A 13,231-nucleotide genomic window follows, 5' to 3' on the forward strand; every position below is an offset into this window, starting at 1 on the left:
CAATATTTTTCATCACTTGTTTATGTGCAAATAAACAGAAAATTAATTGAATCAATTTTATTATAACTCTGTGGGTATTCTGGATTTAGCAGTTGTAATTCACTTTAATGGTGAGGAATGACAACTACAAAAACTTATCAGTCCATTTCCACTGTTCTTGGACTTTTTCTTACTTAAGCTCAGGGGTAACTTTGCTGTTCCTCTTCACAGCACTTATCTGATTTACTGCTCTTGATCTTTATCTCAGGCTTGTTATGAAAGAGTCCAAGCACTGTACACTTTTCAAACTAAACACCAACAGGAAAATATGTGTATTTGCTAACCCAAAACATTTACTTGGTAATATCCTTTAACAAGCAACATGTTAGAAAATCTCACTCCAACTTGCAAGGTCAGAGGAACTCTAGAAGATGGATTATAGCTTGCTGAAACTGGTGAGTTTAATAGCTGGTCTGTCTTCATTAAAGTGGAGCCTGGGAGCCAATGGGGGGGGCCTGGAATCAAAACATATGCACATTGTCACTGCCCAAAACAAAAGCATATGCAAGTTCTCTTGGGAATTTTAACTATGTGGGCAGAGGGTTTCACTGGGTCTTGTTTTGAGTAGGAAGTGTGTGTGTGTGTGTGTGTGTGTGTGTGTGCGCTTGAGAGAGAGAGGGAGGGGAGAAATAAGCTAAGAATAGAAAGCCACTATATTATCTCAAGAGAGCTGGTAATTGTGAGACCTTAGGGAAAAAAAAGAAAAATCTCTGAAGAAATCCCTTGAGCTGGGTGGTGGCTGAATGAGGTTTGGAGCCATGACCTGTGTCTGTCATTTAAATTGTCCTGTGCTGAGACACACAAAAATGTCTGGATTCTCTTTATTTAAAAGACTGATTCCACCATCCATTTCTTCCCCTAACACAACTTGCAGAATTAACTTGTGCTGACTGCTGGGGCTGAAGGAGGTTCTAATACAGGAAAGAGAGCTTTCTGCAACTTTAAATAAGTTGCACCACTGCAACTGATTACTTTTAAAATCCTACAGTCCTTCGTACTCCTGTGTCAATCAAGATTTTTATCTGTTAATTTTTCTGCTTGACCAGTCATTTAAACACTTCCTATGATTCTGAGCAGGGCAATGACGTAACAGTGTTCTCATAGTTATTTTTCATTTGTGTTGTTTTTTTTCTTTTTTAGGAAAAAAAAAAATCTAAGTACAGGGTGGTCCAATGAACAAAGAATTTGTAAGGAATAAGGCAAGATTTAAGGTCTATAGTTGTTTAATTAATTTCCAGAGTGAGAATTTTTATTTTCTTTGGGACATGAGAGCTGCTTTATACATATAAATATGAAGAGTATTGCTTGAGTGCAGTAAAATATTAGGTATTTAATTAGATATTCTTCCAGAGGGGAGATGTAAGTCTATTAGTTCCATGCACTCTGAAACAACTGATATGATCTGTTTGGAATGTAGTACTAGTTCTAAAAGTTTTTACAGCTGGAAAAAAGGAGTAGAAGAAAAATACAGAGTAGCAAAGATTAATTCAGTAAGCCTTTATGAAGAAGCTGATAGAATTTTGGAAGGGGGGAGAAGTATTGTCTTCAGTAGTTAGTCCTTTTTCATAAGCAGATGTTTGCTGAACTGGAACTAAAGATTCTGAGACTTTTCCAGTGTTGGTAAACACTTGTGCAAGTGTGGGAGGAATGCTAGTGGTTTAAACAAACCAGTGATTTAACACAGACCACTGAAATTAATTTTTGCACTGATTTAATTGATTGCTTATGTTCCCAAGCTTTGTGTGCATTGCAGTATACTTGTAGAAATAATGCATTTATTGCAGCTGTGCCACACAGTTAAAACAAGAATTGAAAATTTTGCATCAGGTCTTACTCAGAAATTATTCAGAAATGAAACCTTTTCTTTCCTCTAATATTTCTTCAGCTGAAGTCACTCTTGAAGTTTTTGTTGAAGTATGATTGTAGCTTTAATACTAGCACTCCCATGTGTATCTGTGCTCAAAACAATGGATTTGAGGGTCACTGGATATTTGAGGTCTGCTCAAATTAATCTCCCCATCCATAATTAAGAATCCAAGCCCTTGCTATTTGAAGGCAAGTCACAGACACAGCTGACTCAGCTAAACACTGGTTGTTTTTCTTGCTACACATGGATATGATTGACACGACACTCATCTTGAGGTAGAGAAGAAATGGAAGCAACTCAACTATGAAAATCCTGGTTATCACCTTGAGTATTTTTCTGCACAGTTGTCTGATACTTTCAAAAACTGTTTGAACTGCTGAGTAAGAGAAAAATATATTTTCTGCAAATGCATTCTGACCACACCGCAGAGCTGGCAGCACACTGCTTGAGTAGCTTTTTAGTAGGTGGCAAGAAGAACAGAATATGGGTCTTCATTTAGAAACAGCTCTTTAATTTTTATCTCTTTTATTATTACTTACATATATTTCTTTTATTTCTTGTTATTGGCAGGCACTGACCAGTGTTTTAAACTGTGAAGTAGAAGTGTTTAATATATTCTAATTTTTATCTCAGCTGTTCAACACTTAATGAGAGGAGGGAGAAATCAAGCTGTTATGCTATTTAACACTAAACTATAATGGGACTTTAAATAGAAATTTCAGGATCTATAACTCCATATTTCCTTTCCATTCTAATAAAAATAAATGGTCCTCAGGAAAGACTGAAGCTGTTTTTTATGTCGATAGAAAGCAATGTCACAAAACCGCTTCTGTGTAAAGCTCACTGTTCCCTGTGGAATGAGGCCTTTTCTACAACAAAATCCATAGAAATGGTAAATGGAAAAATATAATGGCAGACTTACTCAGGGCTTTTTTGGCAGAGACATCTTCCACTATCCCAGGTTGCTCCAAACCCCATCCAACCTAGCTCTGAACACTTCCAGGGATGAGGCAGCCACAAATTTTCTGGGCAAGCTGGGCCAATGTCAGTCTGGTTTTGGATATAAATTGCCACGTTTTATGTTGTTTGCTTATTTATTTTAGTTCTTCAACAGTTCCATTGGTATATACCTATTGCTCAGCACTGATGGAAAAAATTGCAAACTGAATGTGAGTTGAATGTAGCCAAGCTGTTGGGTGGCTGTTACATTATCAGTCCTAGTCTTCTTGAAGGATTATCAAAACTAAAGGCTGTGTATTGACAGGTTTTTTAATTTATTTGTTTGTTTGTAATAAGGAGAAAGGACTTAGCAGGGCACATACAACCCATGATCAACAGGTTGCTTTTTTCAGGTGTCATTTACCAGCACAGAGAGACTCTGCAAGCAGGATATGCACAATTTAATTAACTGTTTATCAGCTAATATGCAAAATAGCTACAACTAACAGATTGCTGGGCTGAACAGTAACATGCTTACCACTGCTGATAAGGAAATGAATGATTTTTAGCTGGCCAGGAAGTATCTAATAGGCTGGGGAGTTGGTCTCTGACATTTATTAGTATGGGCTGATCCTCACCATTAGAGTTATCATCATGTTTTCTGGTTGATTGCTTCGGTTTTGTTTTTTTTCTTTTGTATCTTTTCTCTTGAATCTTTTACCAGCTAACCATTGCTATCCCACCAACATCACCTGCGTGGTTTCAGCTTCCTGTCTTTCCTGCTGCATCAAACCAGACCTTGGACCACAGCAGGGCCAAACCTCTGGGCCGTGGGTGACATGGGGAGAGCTGGAATGTACAAAGCTTCAAGGGATCATGAGCATGTGCTGAAATCCACTGAAGGTCTCTAAAGTGTGGTGATGTGACATCTGCTCTTTGGAGAGTCAGTGTACGGGATGAAATGGCTTTGTCCTGTACAGGAAAAAAAAAAATAAATTAAAATTTTACTAATTTACTTTGCTGTGTGTTTTAAAGCATTTGAAAGGAGGAACAATGCTAAGGAGTTTTTGGTTGCTGTGCTGACAGGCAGTGGAGTCTCTACTGAGTCAGGCCTCCAGGTCACAACAGCATACCTGGGTGCTTGAAATGCAAAAGTGAATTTTTAACTTTGCAAACATTATTTCCATGTACTTAAGACATCTATGACTTTGATACCTGAATCTGTTATCTTAAATATAATTGAGTGACAGTACTATGGGGGTATGAAGGCTGCCCTGAGTCAACTCTTGAATTCTACTTTTAATTTTGACAACTGTGTAATGGGTTTAGCGCCTGTACCTCAGTTTTATGGTTTGTGGTAATGAACGGCAGGCAGCTGCCTAGGTTTTCCAAAAGCCTCTTTCAGATTAACAGTGGTCACTGCAGAATGATAGAAAAATGTTACTTTTGTACTTATTTACCTCTGGTAAGCCTTCTGCCTCATGCCACCCGCGTTAACACAAAGCTAGGTTTATGATTTGACATTCTGTGCCTTTTAAATGAATAATTTGGGATTTTTGTGAGAGTTTTGTGAGTTCACACGCAGCGTGGGCCGGCCCTTCCCCACGGCCGTGCCTCGATGGCGGGGGCTGAGGGCATTCCCCGAGCCTGAGGGCATTCCCCGAGCCCCCAGCCAGCCTGGCAGCCTCCCCTGGCCTCTCCGGGCACGGCCCCTCTGCTCCCCGCCTTTCGCCGTCCCCTGCCCCCTCAGCCGCCATCCCGAGCCCGGCCCGCCCTCAGGGCTGCCCGCGCCGCCCCGCAGGAAGTGATGGCGGCCGAGGGAGGAGGAAGAGCCGCCGCGGGTAAGAGGGAGGAGGCGGCTCGGGGTGGCCACGGGCGGCCGAGACGCCGCGAAACACTCGGGGCTTTCCAGGGAACCTCTTCCCGCTCGCCCGCGGCCGTGCCCCGGCGGGGCCGGGCCCCTCATGGCCGCGCTCCCGGCCGCGCCTGAGGGAGGCGGGCAGCCCCAGCCCTGCGCACAGGGTCACGCAGAGCAGGTGCTGCAGGGTTTATTTTTCTATTTCTCAGCGTACAGGTGACTTTTCCAGGTGTTCAGCTAGTCCAAGCCTGCCCAGAGAGAGTCGGCCTGGTGGTTCCTGCCCGCTGTGGTTCGGCAGGTGGTGCTGGGGAGAGGAAGATCCCCAAAATCCTGTTTGCAGTGTGTGTTTGGGGTCTCAGCACAGGTGGATGACTCAAGACATCAATAGATCTCAAGTACTTAGCCATTAAAGGTGCATTGGGAGCACTGCATAAAAATACCCATTTTCAAAGGCACCATCGGCTGTTGTTTACCCAAAGTGAGCAAAAACCAAACAACAAAAGCAGCAGGGTTTAACAGGGACAAAAGAGGCAGTGAACACATTGGTTCTTGATCACATAAAAACGGGTTGTTTTGGTGTTGAGATATAAAAGGTTTTGTATACTGCAGAGTAGTGTACAAAGTATAATATACAAATTATACAAATATGTTGCTGTATACATATATAGTACCCTTCCTTTAAAAACTGTTAATTAAAGCTTTTCTTTGCTGTTGATGAGGTGACTAGAACAAGAAGCACATGGATATAGAGGATGAACTTCTGTGTGAAAAGCCACTCTTCCCTCTTCTCCTTTCAGCAGGAGTTGATTTGCTGCTGTTTCTGGCAGTGGGTGAAGAGCTGCTCTGCCCAGCAGAACTCAGCCTTTCAGTACCTGCTGGACTTAGAGTGCTTTGAAATAAACAGGCATTGTGTCAGTTCCCAAATGGCCGAGCTTCGGGTGCTTGGTAAAGAACGTGATTTTAGCATAGGTGGATCTTCTGCACGTGCTCCACCATGGATTTCCAGAGGAGTCTGGCATGTGCAGTGTTCTGGGTTTGTGTTTGACTAGGAGGACTTCCAAGAATCTCTGTTCATGCACTTGTTTGGATAAGGGCCCATTGCATCACCTCAGTTAGCTTTTGTGCTGCTTTCCCTCCTGCTCTGTTTTTATATCTTCTTTCTTAATTTGTCACGCTAGCAGGTAAATGTAGGGAAAGTGAATTTATCTTCTGAAACACATTTTGAGTTGCTGCCATTTATATAAAGGACCTACTTCATCCCCTTCAGTAAAATAATGATGTTGTTCATTAGTTCCTCTAGCTTCTCATGGCTAAATGCACTGCAGTCAGATTGCTCTGTTTTCCCCCTCCTATCAACCAATGACGGAAGTCAAACATTTGTAATAATGCTATTTTTTTTCTTGGAGGGGAGACTCTTAGTTCTGCTGATCTTCTTAAAATATCTCTAGATGAATAGAACTTGGGTTTTCATATCCAAGGAAGCATTATAGTGTTGGGCAATTCAGTTAATGTCTACATTTTTCCCTGACTTTTTCATCACTTTCAGATTGAATGTTTAGAATAGTTGTTCTTCCATCTCCTTTCTCTTTTGGGACAGCTGATGTTGTTTTTAGGTGTTGTCTGAGTTTTGGTGTAGTTATTTAATTGCACAAATCTATGTTTAAAATAATTATGGAGCAGTTGCCAGTAAGCAAGTTGAGTATACAGAACACTTTAAGAGCACATGAAGTCAGCCATTAGCTGCTGTGCAAATACTGCTTTTCAGTTCATGTTGTGCTGTAATTGAGATGCTATAACTCAGTCTTGATGGCTGTTCCTGTATGTTTTTCACAGGGAAAGATTGTTTACACTCCCAGGTTTTTAAGCCCCTTTACAAGTTCCAGGCAGGCCTTGCTGTTGAGAAGCAGGCCAGCTGTTGACCTAGAACTTGAGGTTCTTGTTTTAAATTCAGCCTTCTTGCAAATTCATTTTGATTACAGAACACCTTGAAAGTCAGATTTTTATGTGTTAACCACGTAACAGAAACAGTGAGCAACCACGTATATGCAGCTCTGGAGCCTGAGATCCTAGTTAGTGGATGAGAAACCTGTGTATCTAGTTTGGCAATTGCATTAATGAAGCCTTAAATTTCCATCTGTCTCTCTAGGAAGATGGAAATCTCCCTGCCCTCCATGAAATCCGTGTTAATCAGTTTATAGGAAAGAGGTCAACAGCTTGGAAGGTGGAAATGCAGAATTCAGGTAGCGTATAGGCACTATCAGGAATGTGGCCTCTGCATCTAAAAAAGCTTCTCAGAGCTCTAAGATGAGACTGATTAACAAGCACACTCCTACTGTGGAACTAAAATCTCATGTATGGAACAGGTAGAATTTTACTCAGGCTGTGTGTACGTAAGAGGTAGGGGCTGCCATAACATTGCCACAGCTAAGGCAAGTTGTTGAAACCTTGCTGTCTAACCTAAATATGTAGTTACAGTCTAAAAAGAAAAGAAATCAGGAAACAAAATCATAAATACTTCCCTCAAAGGACAACTGCAGGCCAAACCCCGGCTGACAAACCCGAGTCCCTTTCCATAGTAGCGTTTCAGTGAACACACTCCTTCCCTTGAGGGAAAGCTTGGGAAAACAAACAACACAGGAGAAAGTCTGGCCGGTTTCAATTTGCAAGTGGGAGGTGTGCAGGCATTATGGCTGTGAGTGTGTTATAGGAACCTACGTGATGAGGCTGGTATGTATTTGCCACATTGTGTAAAGGTTGCATACTGAGAGACTTCCAAACGCCTTGCCTGGCAATTCCCGGCTCTGGCATGTTGTCTTTGCAGAATGATTGGCAGACCCTCGGGTCGCACATATCTGATGGAAACTGTGTCCTGCTCAGTTACCCAGAGATCTGTGGATGCTTGAAAACAGTTGTGTTTGTAACCTTTGAAACTGCTGTCTGGTGGCTGGGCTTTATAGTATTACTGACAACAGATGGCAAATGGCTCCGCTGATGTAATTCTTGCTGGTGTTTCATTCCTGTGAAGTTGCACAGTTTCAAAAAATCTCAGAATGTGCCTCCATATTTTTCCTGCATAATGATTTCAAGCCAAACTAAATAAAAACATTTTGTGTTATTCAGATTCCCATGGTGTCATGTGACATTGTGGTAACAATTGCCTTGCAGCAGTTTCAGATAAGTGCATGTTTGGTAGCAATTTTAAGGCCTGTGTCCTTTAAGTAATGCTTATTAGTACGTAACAGATGCCGTTTAGAAACATTATGCCTTTTAATAGGCTCTGCTTTTAGCCTACATGTTCCCATTCCAGGCAGACTGTGGATCAGGCAGGCTTGGAGGTATGCTGTCATTTATGCAAAGCCTAAGTCAATTTTCTGCTCTGAAGTCGAGCCATGTGTTTTTCCTTGTTTCTTCCATTCTGGTCATAGCTGCCTTGCTGTGTTTTTCCCCCTAGTCATATCTTTGGCTGATTGTCAAGCAATTGCAATCAAAACCTTTTGCATTTTTAACCACCAGCAGTGGTTTCTTTTGTCCTTACCGAAGAGCCTGTGTAAACTGAATTTGAACACACTGAGCCTCACTATCAAGAGCACAGCAAGCACAGAGTCAGCCCTCTGTTGCCAGCCTGTCTTTCCTTCTCTGCTTTTTCCTCCTCCCAAAAGGAGAAAAAGGGAAAAGCAGAGCCATGCTGATTTTGGAGCACCTTCAAAGGCATGTAGAATAGCTGACACAATGGCACAGAGAAACAAGAGCGATGTTTACATATTTCCTCCACTACTGCCAGCTTTTTATTAAAGCAAGTTCTGAGACAGCCTTGTGATAGTTGATGCAGGTGACGTATTAATTTGCAGCTGTAGAATAAATTTAGCAAAGTGGAAATGACTGGGGGGGAAGGGTATTGGTTTTTGTTTCTTTCCTTCCCCCCCACCCCCCAATTAATTGCTTTATTTTGAGATTATTCTAGCTGTGCAAATTGGTCCTTGTGAGTAATTTGGAGAAAGGGCTTTCTTAGGCAGACTTATGCTCTCTGCTGGTGGGAGCAGTAGGCCTATCAGATGTAAAGCATTTGCAACTCAAATTATGTGGTATTTGAAGCTGGTATCTCTGAAAATCCAGACAGTTGTCTCATATTTTCATCACTAGTTTGTTTGCTTGGGGAATACTGTCCTTTCTGATAGCAAAGCAGGGCTTTCAGGTACTCCTGGTGTGCCACATACTGCTGTTGTTTGTATGAGGTGATGGTAAGGGCTGTCTGTGGTGTGACTTTAGGTTTCTCACACTTCCTTTGGATGATGGTAGCAATGGGGAAATGTATTTGATTTGGTACTTAAATCCTAGCCCTGCTGCCAGGTTGTAACAGCGTGTGTTTCAGCAATAACTTTTAATTATTCAAACACAGCCATTTTCTGGAAGTGTCCTGTCAGTCTGTCTGGCTTCTCCCCGTGGGAGAATTCATCTCTGTGCTAGACTATTTGTCAAACTCAGTTGTCATTTCCTGCCGTTTCACTATTCCTTGTTTATCACAATGGGAGTCATTGTTTTCCTCCTTTCCCTCAAGTTACAGGATGACTTTGGACCAATGCATCCTCCTTTCTACCTTCCATCTTTGTAGAGGATTGAATTGGCACTATCTGCATTTGTACTTGTGCTTCATAAAAGATCTGCTGCTGTTCACAATCTTTTCTGCCATTTTCCTTTTCAAAGCAGCCTCTTTCCAATTGTTCTGGAAAAGTAATGTATTTTATTTCATTTAGGGGATAGACAAATAATTAAGTTGACAAATTTGGATTTTTTTTTTTTTTTTTTTTGCTTCCATATACAAGAAAAGACAACTTTGACGTCGGAAAAGCTTCAAAAGCTTTGGCTGCCCCATTCCTGGAAGTGTCCAAGGCCAGGTTGGATGGGGCTTGGAGCATCCTGGGTTAGTGGAAGATGTCCCTGCCCATGGCAGAGAATTGATGATCTTTAAGGTCTCTTCCCACCTGAATCATCTTATGATTCCAAAATCCATACCTCTACCTTCAGTAGTCAAAGCCAGACTTTTCCAGGAGTACTTCTGCCCATTTCTTGATTGTATGAAAACCAGTATTTATTGAGAACTTGATGCTGATGTTCACAAGCTCAGAGGTATTAGGAGCAGTCCCACTCAATTGATAGAATTTCCTTGGAAAACCTGACGTGAACATGAACCTCGAAGCCTTAATTAATGACAGTCCTGAATCTCTCTTTTCTCCAGCACTGCATTTTTCGCTGAATTATTCTGTAAGCTGCCTCTTTAGTTTTTACATCTAAGCTCTGTGAAAAACAAAGTTAAATGTGCAGAAGTATGAATTCTGATATGTCACAGCTACAGCTGGTAGCACTTCCATGGTTTAACAGTATGCTGCAGTTTTTATTTGTAAAGTCTGTTGCTGGGCTGTAATACCTCAGCTTTTTTCAATTACATTGGGTTAAAACTTTGTCCTAAACATGCCAGTCCAGATGTGCATTGTGTGTGTAATAGGATGGGGTAGCCTGTTTACACAGATGTATTTTAGTTTATTTGTACTATGAGTTGGATGTGGCTTTATATTTTTAAGTGTAACAGTACTAAAGATCCATCTGAGGAAAAATGGGTATAATTGGAACCTATTTGATGGAACTTTCATTATGGGAGCAGTGCAGGTGAAAGTGGAGGAAATACCTCTTCAGTATGCACTCACCCTTACGTGATTCCCCTCAATATACACTTGCTTTTCTGACCTTCAAAACATTTTAATTAATGTGGTTTCAGCTAAGTAGTTTTATAAAAGAAGCTAAATAATTAAATCAATTATTTAATTTCCTTGTCTATTTTTTTTTCCATTTCAAAAATTGTGGATTACCTTTAGTTTTGGGAAATAAAAAACACGTGTTTTATAGACCTGGTAACAGAAGGTTCAGAAGGCCTTCAGAGCTCATGGAAGTCTGTGAAAATTGAAGGTGTTTTCCTTTTTCTCATCTACATCCAGGTAAATATATGTGTATACCTAAAGCTTTTTTCTTCTCTTTCCTGAAATCAGTAGTAAAAATGTGTTTGTCGGAATGGCATAGCTACTGGGATAGCAGCCTGTGTTTGGCATGCCTAGAATTTGGTTTGCCCTCCATTTGAGTGATAAAATTTGTGGTAATGACATATAGAGCTAAACTCATCTATTTAATCAAACAGATTTCTTTATTGGGAGTGGGATTAGGTTTTTCTCCTCTGCCTTCAGTTCCACAGTGATTCCACAGTTGAAGGTTATTTACAGATAGAGCCTTTTATTTAGTTTGTCTCCTGAGGCCCTTCTGGCCATTTGACTTGTGATAGAATAGTAAGTGATACATGAATGGAATTTTGGGGTTGAAACATACAAACCTGAAACCTACATCTATTCTAAGAGTTCTTGATCTATTAGAAATGGGGGAAAGCTGAACAGTGGGAAGGACGTTGTTCTCATGGACGATGTGCAGCATGTGGTGCAGAGCTGCCTTGCTGTGCTGGACAGATAGCACACCACAGCGTTCACCCGCTGGCTCTGCTGCCACCACACTCCGTTACGATACTGCAGTTTCACTTATACCAGAATTTGGGTTTTTGACATGTATTTTCTCAGTTAAATTCAGGATGTGAGAGTCAGGTTCTGCGTGTACTCCCGGGAGCGTGCCAAAGACCTCTTCCTTCCTTTGAGAGGTTAAACAAATATGGTTGTCTAACGATAACCACATGCCTGGAGTTGTTCAGGCTTATGGGAAGGGAAGGAGAAGAGTTTGTGTGAAGCCCTGCTGTTTATCACAGAGCTCCTGCTCCTGTGAGAGGGTGAGGGACAGCACTTCAGTTATGTGTGTATGGTTCAGAAGGGCAAAAAAAGTAGTTATTCAATCCTAGACACTGTCCTGGGTGTGCTTCTGTAGTGTGGCAGTGACAGTCTATGGAGAACTGAGAACAATTTATGTTATGTGACTTCTTGGTCTTTTTACATAGTGCCTTCAGAGGCACTGATAAGGAAAGCATCACACCCTTTTGAAGTGGTAGATAAGACATACACTTAACTGATAAGGAACCAGTCAGAAGATGCAGTGATTTGTTAGAGGCCACAAAACCACACCTGTGTTAAGAATAAATCTTAGGAGCTCTCCTCTCAGTAGCATGGTTTAATTACAACAGCACTCCCTCCTAAATAGTGAGATGATATACTGTCATTTCGTTCTGGTGCATGTTTGTGTCATATTGCAAAGTGGGTTTTGATCTAAAAAGAAAAAAAAGGAAAATACATCTTGGACAAAGCCCCTCAGAATATCATCAGAAATACTTAAAACCTGCTGAAGTTGTTTTTTTGGTGGTTTTTTTTGTTATTGTGAAATATACTGGCATGAAAACAAAGCCAATAAACAAAGCCAGTGCTGCTATTGCAAGCATTAGAAATGGCAGAACTGACTTAAAAAATAATGAAACTTGTAAATTAGAAATGTTAAGTTCTTTTTATCTCTCTTGTTCCTACACCAGTAGAAATCTGGCTGAGGTGTTTTTCATATTTTTACATGCAAAATTATGCATAAATTTGCGCAAGCGTACAAAATCCAGATCCAAGTCCTGTGGTGACTGATGGCTCTTCTGTAAACACACAGCTCTTAATGGATGCATGTAGTATCCTTCTCTGTGTTTGTAGAACACGAAAAAGTAGTTGTAGGATAAATGATTAATTCACTTCAGACATAACACTTTTCATGCTTCATCTACGGTGAGGTTGATGTATTTTGCTTTACAATCTGGCTGCATCCTAAATGCCCTTACAAATCTCTGAAATGGGCATCTCAACAAGTCTGACTTTTCTGGAAGGACCAGCAATATCTCAGTGCATCTTAATCAAACCAGTGGTGTGTCTAGTCTGGAAAAAAACTGTACCACCAACTTCGTTGGCTTAAGGGAATGGTATTAATTAGCTACAAGTGAATGCAGGAATAGAAGATTCTTAACAATGAATACAAATATTCCCCATCCCTGGAAGTGTCCAAGGCCAGGTTGGACAGGGCTTGGAGCAACCTGGTCTAGTGGCAGGTGCCAGGTAAGGGGATTGGAATGAGATGATCTTTACGGTCACTTTCCACCCAAACCATTTCATGGTTCTAGGAAATATCTCTTGTTTACTAAATTGTGTATTGGCTTCATGGTCAAAAACAATTTTGCAAAGAAGCTTCAGCATATCTGATTAGATAGAAGTATGTCCTTTACTTTTGGACATTACAACAGTCTGTAGTTTCACTTCTGGAATTTTACATACAACTGTATGCACCATGTGTTTTCTGTTGTATTGAGAATAAATTCTTTTGCCATGGAAAATATTTCCTGCTTACTTTAACTGATAGAATGAAATCTTGCTGAATCTGTACTGATGAGGGTCTGTCTCTAATTCATAGAAATTATTTCTAGTTTAGGGTAGAATATTGTCTCCCATTTTGTGATTGCATTTATGTACTTGATTGTACTTGCAGAATTTGCGTGTGCTGATGAGATATCTGGATTCGTACATATT

The 13,231-nt window shown here is 40.8% G+C and overlaps 1 protein-coding gene across 2 annotated transcripts in view; it reads left to right on the forward strand.

Moving 5' to 3' along the window:
* The window catches only part of LOC131583041 (protein FAM169B-like), a 40,735-nt gene that overhangs the window by 809 nt on the left and 26,695 nt on the right, over positions 1-13,231 (forward strand). The window contains exon 1 of one of the 2 annotated variants that reach the window (XM_058846801.1): positions 4,621-4,686. The exons of the other annotated variant lie outside the window; for it this stretch is intronic. Coding sequence (XP_058702784.1) covers positions 4,653-4,686 — 34 coding nt within the window. The 5' untranslated portion in view covers positions 4,621-4,652. Of the gene's footprint in view, positions 1-4,620; positions 4,687-13,231 lie in introns of those variants that run through there. 2 annotated transcript variants of the gene reach the window in all.

Source organism: Poecile atricapillus, chromosome 11, assembly GCF_030490865.1.
Source record: "Poecile atricapillus isolate bPoeAtr1 chromosome 11, bPoeAtr1.hap1, whole genome shotgun sequence".
In the NCBI taxonomy this organism is placed as follows: Eukaryota; Metazoa; Chordata; class Aves; order Passeriformes; family Paridae; genus Poecile; species Poecile atricapillus.